General features: G+C 44.1%; 1 protein-coding gene across 1 annotated transcript; it reads left to right on the top strand.

Moving 5' to 3' along the window:
- Window positions 1-2,441: 2,441 nt before the first annotated feature.
- Window positions 2,442-14,437, top strand: LOC147229245 (basic helix-loop-helix transcription factor scleraxis-like). Its single transcript, XM_086154556.1, has 3 exons — window positions 2,442-2,921; window positions 3,188-3,404; window positions 13,636-14,437. Exons 1-3 carry the CDS (start codon window positions 2,545-2,547, stop codon window positions 13,672-13,674), a joined length of 633 nt encoding a protein of 210 aa, XP_086010682.1. The 5' UTR covers window positions 2,442-2,544; the 3' UTR covers window positions 13,675-14,437.
- Window positions 14,438-15,212: the final 775 nt, after the last annotated feature.

Raw genomic sequence — 15,212 nt, 5'->3', positions numbered from 1 at the left:
TCTGCGCGCGTCAGGATTTTCCGGTCATTTTGATCCGATTAAACCTTTAGTGCCTTTAGCCGCGGGTCAATTGAATATGTCATTTCGGGGCTCATTTTTGATCCTTCGCGCAAAATGGCAGTTCTAATTCTTCAGCCCCTGCAGTTGCATCACGCGGGACGGGGACGATTCACCGAATCGGACTCAGCCGCTTGTTTGCGTCAGTTTTTATATTCTGGTATGATCCCCAGCAGGAACCCACTGTTCCTAGCACTTAATGTATATACTTCAATCAGGCCTCGCAACCCGTACTGGCATCTGTCAGTGCCACAACATAAACACCCGGACCGAGACTGTGGGGGATTGAAGAGGTACGTGTGGAAGTGGGGGAGGCAGGCGGTGATGAATGCTGACTGTAACATTGTGTAACTCTGACAGATTATTCATTGTGCTATTAGTTTTCAGCAGTAGCTCGCTCTTGCCAATCTACACAAAAGAGGCATACCAGCAATGGCAGCAGGGTTGAAAGTTTTCAGTACCGTACTACTGAGGATTACGGACTTCATAGTTGAGTTTTACATAGGCTGTCAACCTTTAACCACTGTGCATTTAAAACGGGGGGGGGGGGGGGGGGGGGGAAGCAGAGGTCAGTCAGTTCCCTGGAAATAAGACTCAAGTTGCACAATCATGGTTAATAAAATCCCAAAGACTTTAAGTAGGAAAAGCAGATTAGAGTTTGATCAAGGCAGTATGATACTCGGGTCTGAGGGGCAGACCGCATTTTCAGCCGTAAGAGCACCTTTGCGTCCTCCCGGAGATACTGTCGATCAACCGAATACATTATCCTCTTTGATTTATTTCTCCCGACCTGCGTCTTTCTCTCCTCCTCTGCCTTTTCTGTTTGTTGTTTCGCCGTAATTTCTCTTTCTCCGCGTCGGCGAGACAAATTATGAAAGGGAGCAGGCGAGTAAAATAGTAACTCCCCTTCTACAAACCCCTGAACCTCTCTCTCATCACCAAAACACTCCACCCAAAACTTTTAATCTCTAGAGGCTAAACTACTCGCAGGCCCTCCAGCGTCACAGTTTTCACAGATAAAAGGCTTCGGCCATAGCTGAATAAACACGGGTCTCTGCTTCAGCCACAAGCTGCAGACCGGACTGACAGCTTCCAGCGCTGCGGCTGCCCTCCTCCCAGCCTGCTGTCCAGAGACATAAACAGCACAGAGGGGACGGCCGGGGGAGGAAAAGAACGACGCGGAGGAAAGACGTCTCTTCAACACTCCAGATCTCAGCATTCTGTCAAAAAAAAAAAAAAAAAAAAAAAAAAAGTGGTTAAACAAAACACTGTGTTTTTTGGAGTCTGGTCCTAACCCTAATCTGCAAATTACAATAGTTACCCGACATGGAAAAAAACAAATGATAGAAGGAAGGGTTTTTCTTTTTTTTTTTTTTTTTTTTTTTTTTGCTTTTGTTTTGTGCAAATCAAATGTTGTTAAACAAGATGTGTCGGTAAATCATATCCATCGGTCTATTTCAGTGTTTCGCTGTAATGCTGTGACAAGTTCTTCTTCCGCGCAACTACTGTTTGCTTCTTTCAAGATCATATTTCATCATTATCATCTGCGTTTGACATTTCGAGCAGTCTAAATAATATCTACGATAATAAATAGTAGAAACGTGTGTGTCAGCCCCGACTGCGTGACCCCTAAGGTCACCCGACCGACCCAGTAGACGAGGGTGACGCGAGGTCTATTTAGGGTGGATTCCCCCAGAAACACAGCCGCGCGCAGCCAAAACAAACTCGAGCCGACAGTTTGTCTTTGCCTCCGGTCTGCTGGCCCGTTTCTCGACAGCAGGCGAGAGACCCTTGAACCTCGGAAGGAGGAGCGGAGGAGCCCGTCGATCCTCCCACCAGCTATAAACCCAGAGGCAGACGGAAACACTCAGACGGCAGGCACACGTGGAGCAAAGAAGCAGCGAGGGGGAGAGTCTAAACGGCTGCTGGCTGGCTGGGAGTAGGTTTGCAGTCGGGACTCGATCAGACGAGTTCTACAAAAAAAAAAAAAAAAAAAAAACAGGAAGAAACTCGAAATTTTATAGAAAGGCAAGAAGAAAGAGACTTGAATTCAGCATGTCATTATAATTTTGTTTTTTTCCAAAGGATTTAAACCCCAATGAGGAACTGATGATTGGGATGTGAAGAGGAAAACCCGAGAGGATCGCGGAACCTGCAGCCACCTGTCACACAGCAGCTCTGCGGTCAGGTCGCTCTGCAGATCAACTTGCCTGAAAACCACTGATAGTGAAGGGGAAGTTATAAATCCTGACGCAGCTGCTGCTGTTCCACCTGGCTTTTACACATTTTAAAGATAAAAGAAAAAAAAAGTTGAGCTTTTCTTGAGCGATATAAAAAAAAAAAAAAAAAATTTTTTTTTTTTTTTTTGAAAGGTTACGAGTTTATGCTCTAGAACCAGAGGCTTTTCTCTCAGGAAACTCTCCCCCCCCCCCCCCCCGGGACCGACCTCTGATTTCACAAACCGACCCCCACCGTTTCCGGTTAAAGATGACATTCGCCATGCTGCGCACAGCGCCTCCTGCGGGCCGCTTCCTATACGGCGACATCGCTCTTCTTTCTGAGGATGATGATGAGGAGAACGGGAGCGAAGGCTCCGGTTCTGAAGAGCGAACCACCAATTCCTCCAACTCCACCGCCTTCCGCCTGTCCTCTTCGTCGCCGTCTGCCTTTCACATCAAGGTGAACAGGAAGAGGAAGCTGTGTGGGGGAGGAGTGGGCGGCAGGCTTGGCCCCCCGGGCTCATCCCCCCCTACTGAAATCCGCCAAAGGACTGCAGCCAACGCGCGTGAGAGAGATCGCACCAATTCTGTAAACACAGCATTCACAGCACTACGTACACTCATCCCCACTGAGCCCGCAGACAGGTGAAACACCTTTGACGCTCAAAAAAAAAAAAAAAATTGGAATTATTGTGTACCGAATGGAAAACCGGAAAAAAAAAATGTTTTGAAATAGTAAGCTACACGTACGGATGTCTTTTTGGTCGTAGAGGATAAAATAAGCAAAATTGTGATCGCTTCGCTTCGTCTTAAATGTTGTTCAAGGTGCTGTTGCAGTTTTGTTTTTTTGTTTTTTTTGCGAAAAGATGATAAGCTGAATTTCTGATGACTCAATGTTTGATCGTTTTCAGGAAGCTGTCAAAGATCGAGACCCTTCGTTTGGCGAGTAGCTACATCAGTCATCTCGGGAACGTTTTGCTCCTGGGCGAGGGGCTTCACGACGGACAGCCGTGCCACGCTCCCTCGCCGCCTTTCTTCCACGTTAACTCCTCCCCGACCCGCGGATCCGACCAATCGGCTCAGCCCAAGCACATCTGTACTTTCTGCCTCAGCAATCAGAGGAAAATGGTAAGACAAAGATGCGAGAGGAGTCAAAACAAAAAAAAAAAAAAACGGTCACCTGCTAAACCCGACAAGACTGTTATTCCTTCAATTACGGCTCTTTGCAAAATCATTTTCAGCGATATTCGTTTTACCCGACGCAGATGCTTTGGATGCTCGGCAATTACGATTCGTCGTACATTTAAAGTTTCTTTCCGGATCGAAGAATGATTTGAAGACGGGGACTAAGCCGGAGAAACGGTGATCGTTTTACGTGAGGTTCTCTGTCGAAGCTGCGCGTTGGTTGGGGGTCAGTTTGGAATTTAAAGCTGAAGTGAGATCAGTGACTTTGCCTGTAAACCTAATTGGCCCTGAGGGACATTAAAAGCAGAGCCTTTTTTTTAAAGTCCTCCTTCTCTTGAAGAACTTTGCGTTACTATACTGTTGGGAGATGGTTTTACTCGAGCAGGTGGCTTCAGAGTTCACGATGGTTTGTGAAATTCGCCGGACATCACATGTAACAGACATAGGATGTTTTTTTTTTTTTCCGAGGGAGGAGATCAGGCAGGGCGGGCGAGGGGGCGCACAAAGTCAGGGTTCAAGGCTCGAACAGCAGGCAACATATTTTACATTCACAACATTCAGGTGCGGATGTTTCTTCTTTTTGTGATTCTTTTTCTTATCCATGAACGTTATGCATCGAACGGTTACGGAGTGATTCATCCTGCAGGTGGTAAACATTCAAAAATATGGAGACCACACTGATGTCAGCTTGAATTTGAGAAGGTTTTAATCACAACTGATCTGAGATATAAAGATTGCCAGAAGGGGAGGACTTACTTCTACTGAAAATGTACACTAATACCACCTAACTCACATACTGTATGGATTAAGAACCCTTTCCAAAGGCACTTTCAGAGTGCTGCTGTATAGGATTACATATCGCGTCATAAATTTGGGTAAAAAAGCAAAAAAAAAACCAGAAAAAAACAAACACAATGCATCCAAAGGTAATCAAATATGTAAAATGTTAAAATGCGTTTAGTCGTACTATCGAACCGCAAACCGACTGTGTTTAACTCTCGGAGAACATTCAATTTCCGTGAATGTTTTGAAGCGGCCTTTCAGTCGTCACTCGACACCTTAATAGAGATACAGAAACCTACAGCTTTTTTATCCTCCATTCTGAGGTTCGGCCTCCGCTTGATTGATTCGGCGCAGGAAATAGACGTAACTGAGAACGTCCAGTATGAGAAAGTTGTCGTTCTGATGAGAAATAACAGGGAAAGAAGAATTTCTATCGTTGAAGTTATACAACTTTGGCTCGGACCTCAGCGACCGTTACGTATCAGACATGATAGAGGGGTAACGTCCACTCGGCTCTCCTTCTCCGACCTCGCCGCTGCCCATTTAGCAGGATTTATGGGTAAAGAGCTGACATCTGGCAGACTCCCCCGTTACCCCAACAGTGTGTGAAAGCTAATACTCTTCTCAGTGTCTAAACTCAGAGACCCTTTAGCTGGGGGATAATGTGAGTCTCAGCAGTGTGTCTCCCCCTCCTGCCTCTTCTGCGAGTGAAAGCCGAGACGACCCCGGCGTCCAAAGCCAGACACCTTCGACGTGGAGATGACTAGCCCGAGACCGGTCTCCTTCCGTCTGCCACCAACCCCTGTCTTCCTCCCCTTCCTCTTTCCTTCTCCCGTTCGCCTTTGCCCACTTGGCTTTTTCACATTGCGCTCTCTCCAGGCTTCTCCTTTCCTTCCCCCCCCCGGCCCCGACCTCTCCCTCGGCCCCGTCTCGACGTATCGATCAGCGAGGTGGAGGTCAGAGCTGTCAGTAGGAACGCTGTAATACTATCTGCCGCTGTCAGCTTACCGCTGCTGAGGCATGACTGACCTGTAAACGCATGCTGGGTCCAGACTGCGGCTTGTCGCGAGGCTCAGACTCCGTCAAGACGCGCTGGTTCCTATTAGCTGAATTTATGTTTGTTGGATGTACATCTATTGTCGACGCGTTTGAGACCTGGCCGTCGAGGTTTACATTGATTTCCGCTCGAATCCCAGAGAGAAAGAAATTCGGAGGCGTTGTCTGTGTGACGCGGATTCTTGTAAATATGTGCTTTGCCGTGTATTTTTGTTTGCCCTTAAAGTTATTTACGTTTTCTTTCAAATGATTTCCCGCTCCGTCCGAACAGCCAGTCGGCTTTTAAATTGCACTCGTCATACTGTCAACAAACCCCACAGAAATATCCTTACCGTCAGCGTGTGGGACGGCTCAAGACTTTCCCTGCCCCCCCTCCCCCCCCCCATCTGTGGCCTTTAACTCCAAGCCCATTTATCCCTTCTGAGGATGTAAATCTTTAAAAACAGCTTGCAAATATATTTTATTTTCAAAAAAGCTCGGCCGTTTCCTAAAACATCTGGCCATCGTTGTGTTTGGCAAACATTATTCAAACAGGAGAACGCAGTCAATTTTGTGGGTCTATTTTCACTGGCGGATTATAACACGTTTGGTGCTCTTCTGAGTATTTACAGCAGTGGGGGAGTGCGTGTGTTATCAACTTAAAGTAAAGTGCTTGCATTTATTGCAAGGAGGGGGGAAATGTCAGGGACGGTCATTTTTGCAACCAAAAATAACAGCGCCTTAAACGGACCGTATTGCTTTCCTATCCTGGAGTCGCTACCTGCTGTCGCATTTGTTTGTCCGTTCACCTTTCCTCATTTTGTGTTAATACCGTTTCTCTCATCTCATAGACGTCCGCACTCCCGTGAAAAGGACATGATCACCAATAAGAGAAAATAATCGTTTTTTTAATTTATCGCAGTTCGTATCTCAGCCATGAAAATACCGCACCGACGCCAAGTGAAATAAATGATACTTTGACAGCTCTTTAAGGAAATAAAACGGGGTGCAGCGTTTCATCTGGCATCTAAACGGTTAACTTTGATTGGCAGAATCTGAGGTTGTTTCATTTTCCCTGGAAAAGTGGCCGTACGGTGTATTTAAGTGGGCTAAAGGGCAGAGTCGGTACTGGTGATTACAGAGCGGAAACGATTGTGAAGGTAAAATGAGACTTCGTGTCCCGAGTTCTCTCCGTATGTTTGTATGGTCATTGAGGTTCATCACAGCTGTCAAGTCTGCTTAGACCCACCGCTTCAATTACACTATTTTCAACGTGGGATCAGGGTGAAAGTGAGAAAAGTATATGCTCACTTCCTCTTATTATGTGTATACGCTGCAGCGCTTCCAAAATAAACGGCCTTTGCGTGACGACAGCGAAGCCCATTCCACAGAATTCAACTGCTGTTGTAGCCGTTCGGATTTCGCCGCTGTTGTTATATTTGGTCGAATTGGCACAAACGCCGACGCATCAGCGGACGTCCGACATTTGGAGCGTTACAAATATGTTTTCTTTTTTTCCTTTAAAAAAACAAAAACAACAACGGCAGTTTGCCGTCAGCAGACTGAAGCGAAGCCCTCCACGCTGGTGATTTTGTTAGAGCCACAGAAAAAAACATAAAATACGGGACACTCGCAATGCCTACATCTGTAAATGAGATGTAGCGGGCCGCAGACGTAGGACGGAGGTGTGCTGGGGGCTCAAATCCCCTCACTGTCTGCTTGATTGATGCAGACATCCTGTGCTTGTTTTCTCTGCCTCTCCAACTGTCAGGTGCCTGAACTCAACCTGCGGGACAATCACGGCATTCGAAACGCTCACCATCTCCGGCTTATCTCTGGTTCGGGTCACCGTCGCCTACCGCGAAATGTGCAATAGCGCCGCCTTTGCCGATTTACTAATTTTCGACGTCGATACGGTCAGGTGACGAATGCGTGCCAAAATCGCCGCGGAGCATTTTTTATAGCTTCCTTCAGAATAGTAGCTTTCGTTTCTGCCAGGAGCACCGAAAGGGTCGGTTCATTTCGCTGGCAAACATAAACAGAAAAAAACGTCCGATCGGCCAATAAAAGCATCTGCTAAGGAGAAAGTATCGACACACTTTCATCTTCCTTCACATCTTCCATTCCTTGCAGAATCCGAGCACCGTGACATACACGGTATATGGCTGCTTCAAAAAGACGCGCGTCTCTTTTTTGGCGGTTGATTTTACTCCGGGATTTTTCAGAAGCGGCAAATCATGTGTGCTCTTCCCAGCATCACAAGCTGTTACAAATTGCATCAACAAAACCTGCATATCTGAGTGCTTTAGCGGGCAGCCGGGCATGTGGAAAGACAGCGGCACTAAAACGGCACTGGAAAGTAACTTATCATTTCTTGCGTGCCTCTGTGGGAGTGGGTAGCTTCGTATAGACGGGTCTGTATTTGAGAGGGAGAACCAATGCATGTAAGTGTTTGCATTTTGTATTTGTATGAGATACCGTGCTTGAAATTGTGTGTGTGATCATGCTCAATATTGCACATGCAAGCACACACACACACACACACACACACACACACGCACGGGCTGGCTTCTCTGTGTCTGGAAGTCATTGGCAGTGTAGAGCGGAGCAACAAATGAGCTAATTGTTCTGTAAATGATTTATCCTCTGGTGAGGCCTGTACAGCCAGTATTTAATTCAGCAGCTGCTATTAGAAACACATTGACGTTGAGCTTTGATGGTGATGTTAAAGAAGCCTGGAAACCGCACTCTCTGTGAAACACCCTCCCTTCTAACACACACACACACACACACACACACACATATATATATGGTATATCGTACACACATGCAAGGCTTCACTCATATCATACACCCATAGATATACACATGGTCTCACATCACTTTGGGTTCTTTTTTTTTTTATTATTTTTTATCTAAACCGTGTCATTTCCCCACCTTTTTTTCAGCCAGACAGCAGTTCATTACCTCTTTTGAGTTTGAGACACCCAAAAAAGCCCCATATATGATTACTCAGTTAAGGAGCTCTCTGGATCACGACTGTGCTTTCAACACTTTCTAAAATAATGGTGTGCAGGAAGTTGTGGAAACAGAGACGCAGAAGGAGAGAGAGAGAGAGAGAGAGAGAGAGAGAGAGAGAAAGCTTTTGACTCTGTGGGATAATCAGCCTGGCTATTTATCCTCGGGTCTGGACAGTTGGTTTTTGAGTGTGTCGAAACTACACTTTGACTCTTTATAGAGATCAAATGAAGCGTGCACCTACAAGAAATTAAATGCACGGATAGGACATGTGCTGGGGCTCGCTAATGACTGCGGCTTTTACAGTTGCGTGGTTATTAGTGTGTTTTTGTTGGAAAAAGCCATTACGTCACTTGAGAACACGAAGGAGACATTTCAAGGTCATAGATGAAAAGTAAATTACCCTCATTTACTGATAGCGCCGGTGTCGCCTTGGCGTTAACACTTTGTGCCTCCTGAGCAAGAACTATGCCGGTTTGGGTCTCGCGTCAAGCTATGGTAATGAGGTGCATCGAAGGCAGCGTAATATACTTGAGGCGATTTTCAAATATATTCTTGCCCACGTTCGGTATGTGTGCCGGTCCGGATCTGTGCGCGAATGTGTGCCGTCACGCGTGGACCCTGTCTGTATATTTACACCACAGATGGTAGCAGTTAAAACCTAATCTCACACCAATAGGAGAACCCGGGTCAGATAACTAAGAAAATCTATTACGAAAAGTATCATTTTGTTGTCATTTAGTCTTAGAGGAGAGAGCTCGCAGAAGAATTCGAAAACTAAAATACACACAGCTGAGCCCAAGTAGCGAGTTTAAAAAGAGATCTTAAATACAAAGAAAAGCAGAACGGAGTGGCTCTAAATTGTTGCCGTTTAAACTGCATCTGCCGAGGTGGCCGACGCGTTTGTCGACGCAAGGTGCACGTTTCGGCCGTTGGAAGCCGAGATTATTCACCGTGCGAAGTTCGCAACGGGCCCGTTCCGAAATCGTCGGCGAAACGCGGGGAACGGTCGCACGTGTGGCCGCCTGGCGCGAATTACATCTGATTAAACAATCTATGCTAAACCTGGTGTTTTTTAGACACCGTCAGGATGCTTATTAGCAAACCACAGGGAACATGAAGTGCACGACTGATGTATCCAAGCCACATAATGGCAGACTGCGGCTTATTCGGTGCGTTAGTTAGCTTAATTTAAATGTCTGAATACCTCAGATGTGTCATTTATTGCACTACCGAATGCACGACATAAACCTCATACACGGTCTGATCTCGGATCATTTATGAGGGTAATTACAGCTTCTATTAAACAGCTGACGCATATTCACATATTTTCACTCGATAAAGCGAGGGGATATTACCAGTTTTCATTTCATGCTTGAATACCAATCTCCTTATATGATTTTAGGTGCAGTGGCCAAGTGGAATTATTTTTTCCAACCAGTCATTCCTCTCTTCATGCGGCCAGGAACTAAATTAGATGTTTGTATTTGACAGAATGGATTAACACAGGAAAAGAAGAGAGAGTGCATGGAAAATCGCAGTTATAGGTAAAGGAACGGCACGGATTGAGTTTCGGAAAAACAATATTAAAGTATGAAATTGTGGAGTTGATAAGATGCCGTGGAGAAAAACGATTTACTATCTTCACATTGGAGTATAAACAGACTTCTTTCACCTAGATAAAACAATAATATTGTTCCAATGTGGTAATATCATCATATCGTATCTAAAGTAAACATCATCAGGTAATCATATTAGTGTCGGACAAATCACCCCGCAGGGAGGCCGGAGGTATGTCGCTGTGTACGCGAGTGCGTGCGTGCGTGCGTGCGTGCGCGCGTGCGCCAGTGTATGTGTGTGTGTGTGGGTGTGTTTGGAGGGAGCATGGATGTCATCCGACCATGCCGTATTACTCTTCAGGAGATTGTTTTGACTACCAGGCCAACCTTATAGCCCCCCCTGTTTTGACTGAACCAGTTACACTCCGGCTGAACTGCCTTCGCCATCCACAGCTGTGCCTCTTACACCATCACTCAGTGCCGTGCACGGAGCGGCAGAAGTCTTAGTCATTTTACGGTAATTTGATGTCATGTGGCAAATCTTCAAGAAATCATAATCCACCCTTTTGTTCATTTAACCACTTTTTACCTCCAAACGTCCTTCTTTGCATTGATAAAGACCTCCAACTTCTTGAACGCCTCTCACGTCAGCAGCTTTCAACATCTAGATGTTATTCTTGCCATTTACTTGTCAGGTAAAGAACGCACTAGTAGTTACGGTAGCAATAGGCCAGATGTTTCCAAAGCCACATGAGAAACAGTTAGCTCCCTTTATAATTTTGATAAAACTGAAAAAGATTAAAAAAAAAAAATGGATTTGTACTTTCAGATGGCAGCTTATATTTGCATTTCTCAGATGTCTCTAGTATTCTTGTACTGCGCGCCAATGCGTGAGCCCATTCTCTTGGAAATTCTTCAGTTTTTTATTAACCTAATTGATTTCTCACATTTAAAAATCTCCAGCCCTTTTAGTATATAAACACTCACATTTACATATCTATATCTATCTATATATGTAAGTATCAAATGTACTTCTAATGGGAAGAAGAGTGACGTCATTAGTACGTCTGTTTTATGCCTTTTATCAATTCTAATTCAGTTCTCATTCAATGATAGCATTTTAATCGATTTCAAAGCAGGAAATCTTCACATTTCTATATTTATCGGTGTGTAAACCGATGCAGCATCTCGTCCTAAAATCTGTCCGGACGAGGCCGCAGTGGATATGGCTACCGTGGCACTGCATGGCACGACGGCTTCTTCGGCTTCACATCGTCGGTTCTTTCCATGTTTAGGTGACCTATTTTATTCAGCTGATTAATAAAAGCAGTCTCCACCATGTTAAAAAAAAAAAAAATGGAAAATCTTGTCAATAAGGAATAAGTGACATTGCATTTTGGGATTACCTGATTCTTCCACATGCAGCCACGTCTGTTAGAAATTGTCTTACATATTGGTAAAGATATTTCATCATTTTTATTTGGCAGGGTTGAATTAGTAAGCCATAAACTGTGTACAAGCTTGACAATTAAATTAACCTAACCGTACAGAAATACTTGAAATGACCACAACCTTTAAATTCCACATGGCACATTGAGTTAAACGTCAGCCAACACGTTACCTGCCGCTGTCATTTTGTTGTCATTTCACATCTTTCCTGGGCATTGGCCTGAAAAAGAGGTCTAATTATAGAGAGGGGAAAATTAGCCTACTTCTTGATTTATGACCTCAATAAACATTCGCCGTAATCGTTTAGTCTCAGATGCTAGTTTCAATTATGTAGCATGATGTTCATTTCAAAAATTGCTGTCTGGGTTCAAAAAAAAGAAAAAAAAAAAAAAAAAAAAAAAGACGATAAAGTTCTGCTTCTTTATTGTGTGTCTGTGCAGATATTGACAAGTCTCCACCGCAACCATCTGCCCGCGTTTGGTTTCTGTCGTTCCCCTCCGACTCCGGTTGACCCCATTACTCGCGCACAGAGCAAAACAAACAAGCCAACAAAACAGCGGTTACCGATAAAGTACAGATAATAGGGGCTTTATAATCATCCTCCTTTCTCAGTCCAGCTGGAGGAAGGATTGACAATAATTGTTCCTGCGTCTCCTCACACTCGCCTCAGTCAGTGGGAGGACCGACTCCTGTCCAAATCCTATGAGCTCACGCTCTTATTACCTCCTGATATCCTTCCAAACACCTACCCACCTTTGTTGATGTCAGTCAAGCTGACTTTTCCAAACACCTACACCTTGTGTTCGGTCTGAGAGGAAATGTGTTGCAGGTGTTGGGATGATGGAAGAAGGGCCTTCTGCGGCTCGAGTCGAGACAATATGAGATGGGGAGGGGGGGAAGGAGAGTCACGAGAGGACAGGAGGGGCGCTTGCGAGAGTTCAACTTTCATCCGTGACCTCACCTGCGGCGAAGGTGTTCGACCTCGTCACCTCGAGGACGTTTATGACAGAATGAGATGTCCGGGTAGATCCGATGGCTCGGTTTAAGTCGTTAAAAGCGACAATAAATGAGGCTAATACTCATTTGTCAGCTGTGATTTCACGAGCGGAAACATCATCTTGGAAAAAAGAAAAAAAAAGAATAAGCAAAGCTGACATCCGTTGCTTTTTCACCAGCGGTCTGTTCGATTAAAAATCTCTCGACTGTTGCTCCAGGAGCTCATAGAAGCGGAGCAGAGGTTAGAGGAGGAGGGGAAAATGTGATGTTATTTTCCTGGCCAGATAGAGAAATCCCCCTCGCCAGCCAGAAAATCAAGAGAGCTGCGCTCTGATACCACAGATAAACCAGAAGCACATCATGCACTCCGTCTCGTATCGACTCGCATTTTTCACTCCGCAGATTCGCACGCGTTTCAATACACGCTCGATCTCCGCCGACGATAAAAGCATAAAGAAATGTACCATTCGGTCAGTTTTCCCACGCGGCGCGTAGCTGACGGCTACGGCTTTTGAACGTTTTGGAAAGGTGAGCTTCTCATGGACGACGCACTCACGGGCCACATGTAGGTCATACGAGGTGACGGCGAATCAGTCACGGCCGTACAAACAGCAGGGCCTCGATACCCAAGACCAGGTTTGGCATCCGGCGAAGGGAAAGATCCTGGTTCTAATTACAGTACATACAAAAAGATAAAAAATGCACGCCTTGCGCTTTTTTTTTTTTTTTTTTTCACTGCCGGTATCTTACCAAACACGTAACCTCACATAAATATAAGAATACGCAAAGCTGTGCTGAGCAAATATTGAAAGCAAACATAATATGGGAAGGACTCTCAATCTATGAACAGATGTTAGGAAGGACATTCTTTGAGTGGAGGCTTGTTTTTTCGCGTGTTTATCAAACAGCAGTCAAATTCTGCCAAGACCTTAAAGTGGTGTATAAAGAAAAAGGGAAAAACGCCCAACTGTCATTGTTTTCACAGATCATAGATTCTTGATTCGATGCGCCCCCTTTGATTTTAATTCAATCGATCAAACTTTTTTTCTCGATTATAGCGATCTGTCTGAAGACAACAAGATTGATGATGTATATTTCAAAGTGCTATGGTATCATGCAGTTCGGAAAAATCTCACACCTGCCCGCAAATCATTTACCACAGTAGGAGTATTCACCGCTGCATGAAAACAAAAAAAAAAAAAAAAAAAAACTCCAACGCAAATGGCAAGACACCAGGATTAGAGAATGAATAACCGCGCTGTCTGATCTCATTCTGGTGTCATTTATGCCGATCGCATTTCCTCAATGCTTGACTCTTTTCTTCTCTCTTCCAGAACAAAGACAGAGACAGGAAGACGGCCATTCGAAGTTAACAACCACACGAGGAAAACGCTCGTCACTTCGACCATACTTTCAGTGATTTATTTTTATTTTATTTTATTATTTTTTATTTTTTTTTTAGCAACTTGAAGACTCTTCATACTTGTGAAATATTTCAGAAACTTTGTTCGAGTTCGACAGCACTTCCAGGACTTTTCAGACAAACTTTACAGAGCATCTCTTTGTATAGAATTTTTAGTCCTTTTTTTTTTTTTTTTTTTGGGTTTATTTTGTTTTGAAGAGTTAGTTTTCACATGATTATGAAAATTAAGAAGAACCTTTTATCAAGGGATTTTTTTTTTTTTTTTTTTTTTTTTTTTTTTACTGTATTGTTCAAAGACTCAGCGACAGTTTCTTCAGTGTTAAGAGCTTATGGCACATGTTAGGAAAAAACCCGAAAACCTATGAAAGACAAATTTGTATTCATCAAAAGCTGTGTTATTAATGTGTAAACTGTAATATAAATGTATATTTATGTGACATAACAATATATAATGAAACTATGTTATTTAACAAGCATATCACATTCTTGAGAATTAACACGTTGCAAAACATTGGTTATACCCAAGGTTTACTTTGGAAATTACAGGTGCACACTTGCCTGTGCACGCACACACCTACAAAAGCGACGCTGGAACTGTAGTTTGGTACGTCTAAAACAATTTTAAAAATTTCATATGCTGGAAAGTAACTAAAGTTGGTTAATAAAATTGTTTGTACATCTGGGAGTAAAGTCGATTCCTGGTTTTTGGCACTTTGAGCATTTTATTGCCTGAAGTCTGTCAAAATTCTTCCTGGGTGCACCAATAAAAAAAAAAAATGAAAAGTTTCCCAATGAATTCTCCTGCGTTTAAAAGAAGAGCTGTTTTATCATATTCTTACTCCCGCAGTCATCAAGGGGAGAAATACATTTGAAAAGAAAAAATACAAAAAAAAAAAAAAAAAAAAAAAATCCGTGCAATGAGCAGCTTTCACGGTGGCTCCAGCTGTGGCTTGCATCAGCCTCATCACTGCTTCTGCTTTTGGCTCTTTGTCGTCGGCTTCAAACCAGCTCTCTCTCTTTCTCTCTCCATCCCACACCCCGTTCTCACTTTTCCTCTTCCTTTTGGGGGCACGAAAGATCAGAGCAGAGGGGGTTAGAAGATGAGCTGGACACGTGGGGGTGGGGGACCGGTGGAATTTCGGATGGATGGGGGCGGGGAGGATATTTGGGGGGGAAGGAGGGGGAGTCGCTGAATTGAATCTGCAGGTATGGCTCCTTGAACATCTGCCTGTGTCCCTTCGCTGTCCTCTTCTTTACCTTTCCACATGCGCTTTCTCTCTTCTTCTCCTTGGCTCTTCCTCTCTTTTCCCTGGAGTGCCACTGGCCTCCTTAATGATGACTTTCCAGGGTGTGTAGCCTTGTTTTCTATCTATCTATCTATCTATCTATCTATCTATCTATCTATCTATCTATCTATCTATCTATCTATCTATCTATCTATCTATCTATCTATCTATCTATCTATCTATCTATCTATCTATCTATCTA

Source organism: Fistularia commersonii, chromosome 11 (genome assembly GCF_037954325.1).
Source record: "Fistularia commersonii isolate RoL2024-O1a breed Wild chromosome 11, RoL_Fcom_v1.0, whole genome shotgun sequence".
NCBI classification, from domain to species: Eukaryota; Metazoa; Chordata; class Actinopteri; order Syngnathiformes; family Fistulariidae; genus Fistularia; species Fistularia commersonii.
Note: the sequence above shows the minus strand (reverse complement) of the source record. Positions and strands in the feature narration are given on the sequence as shown.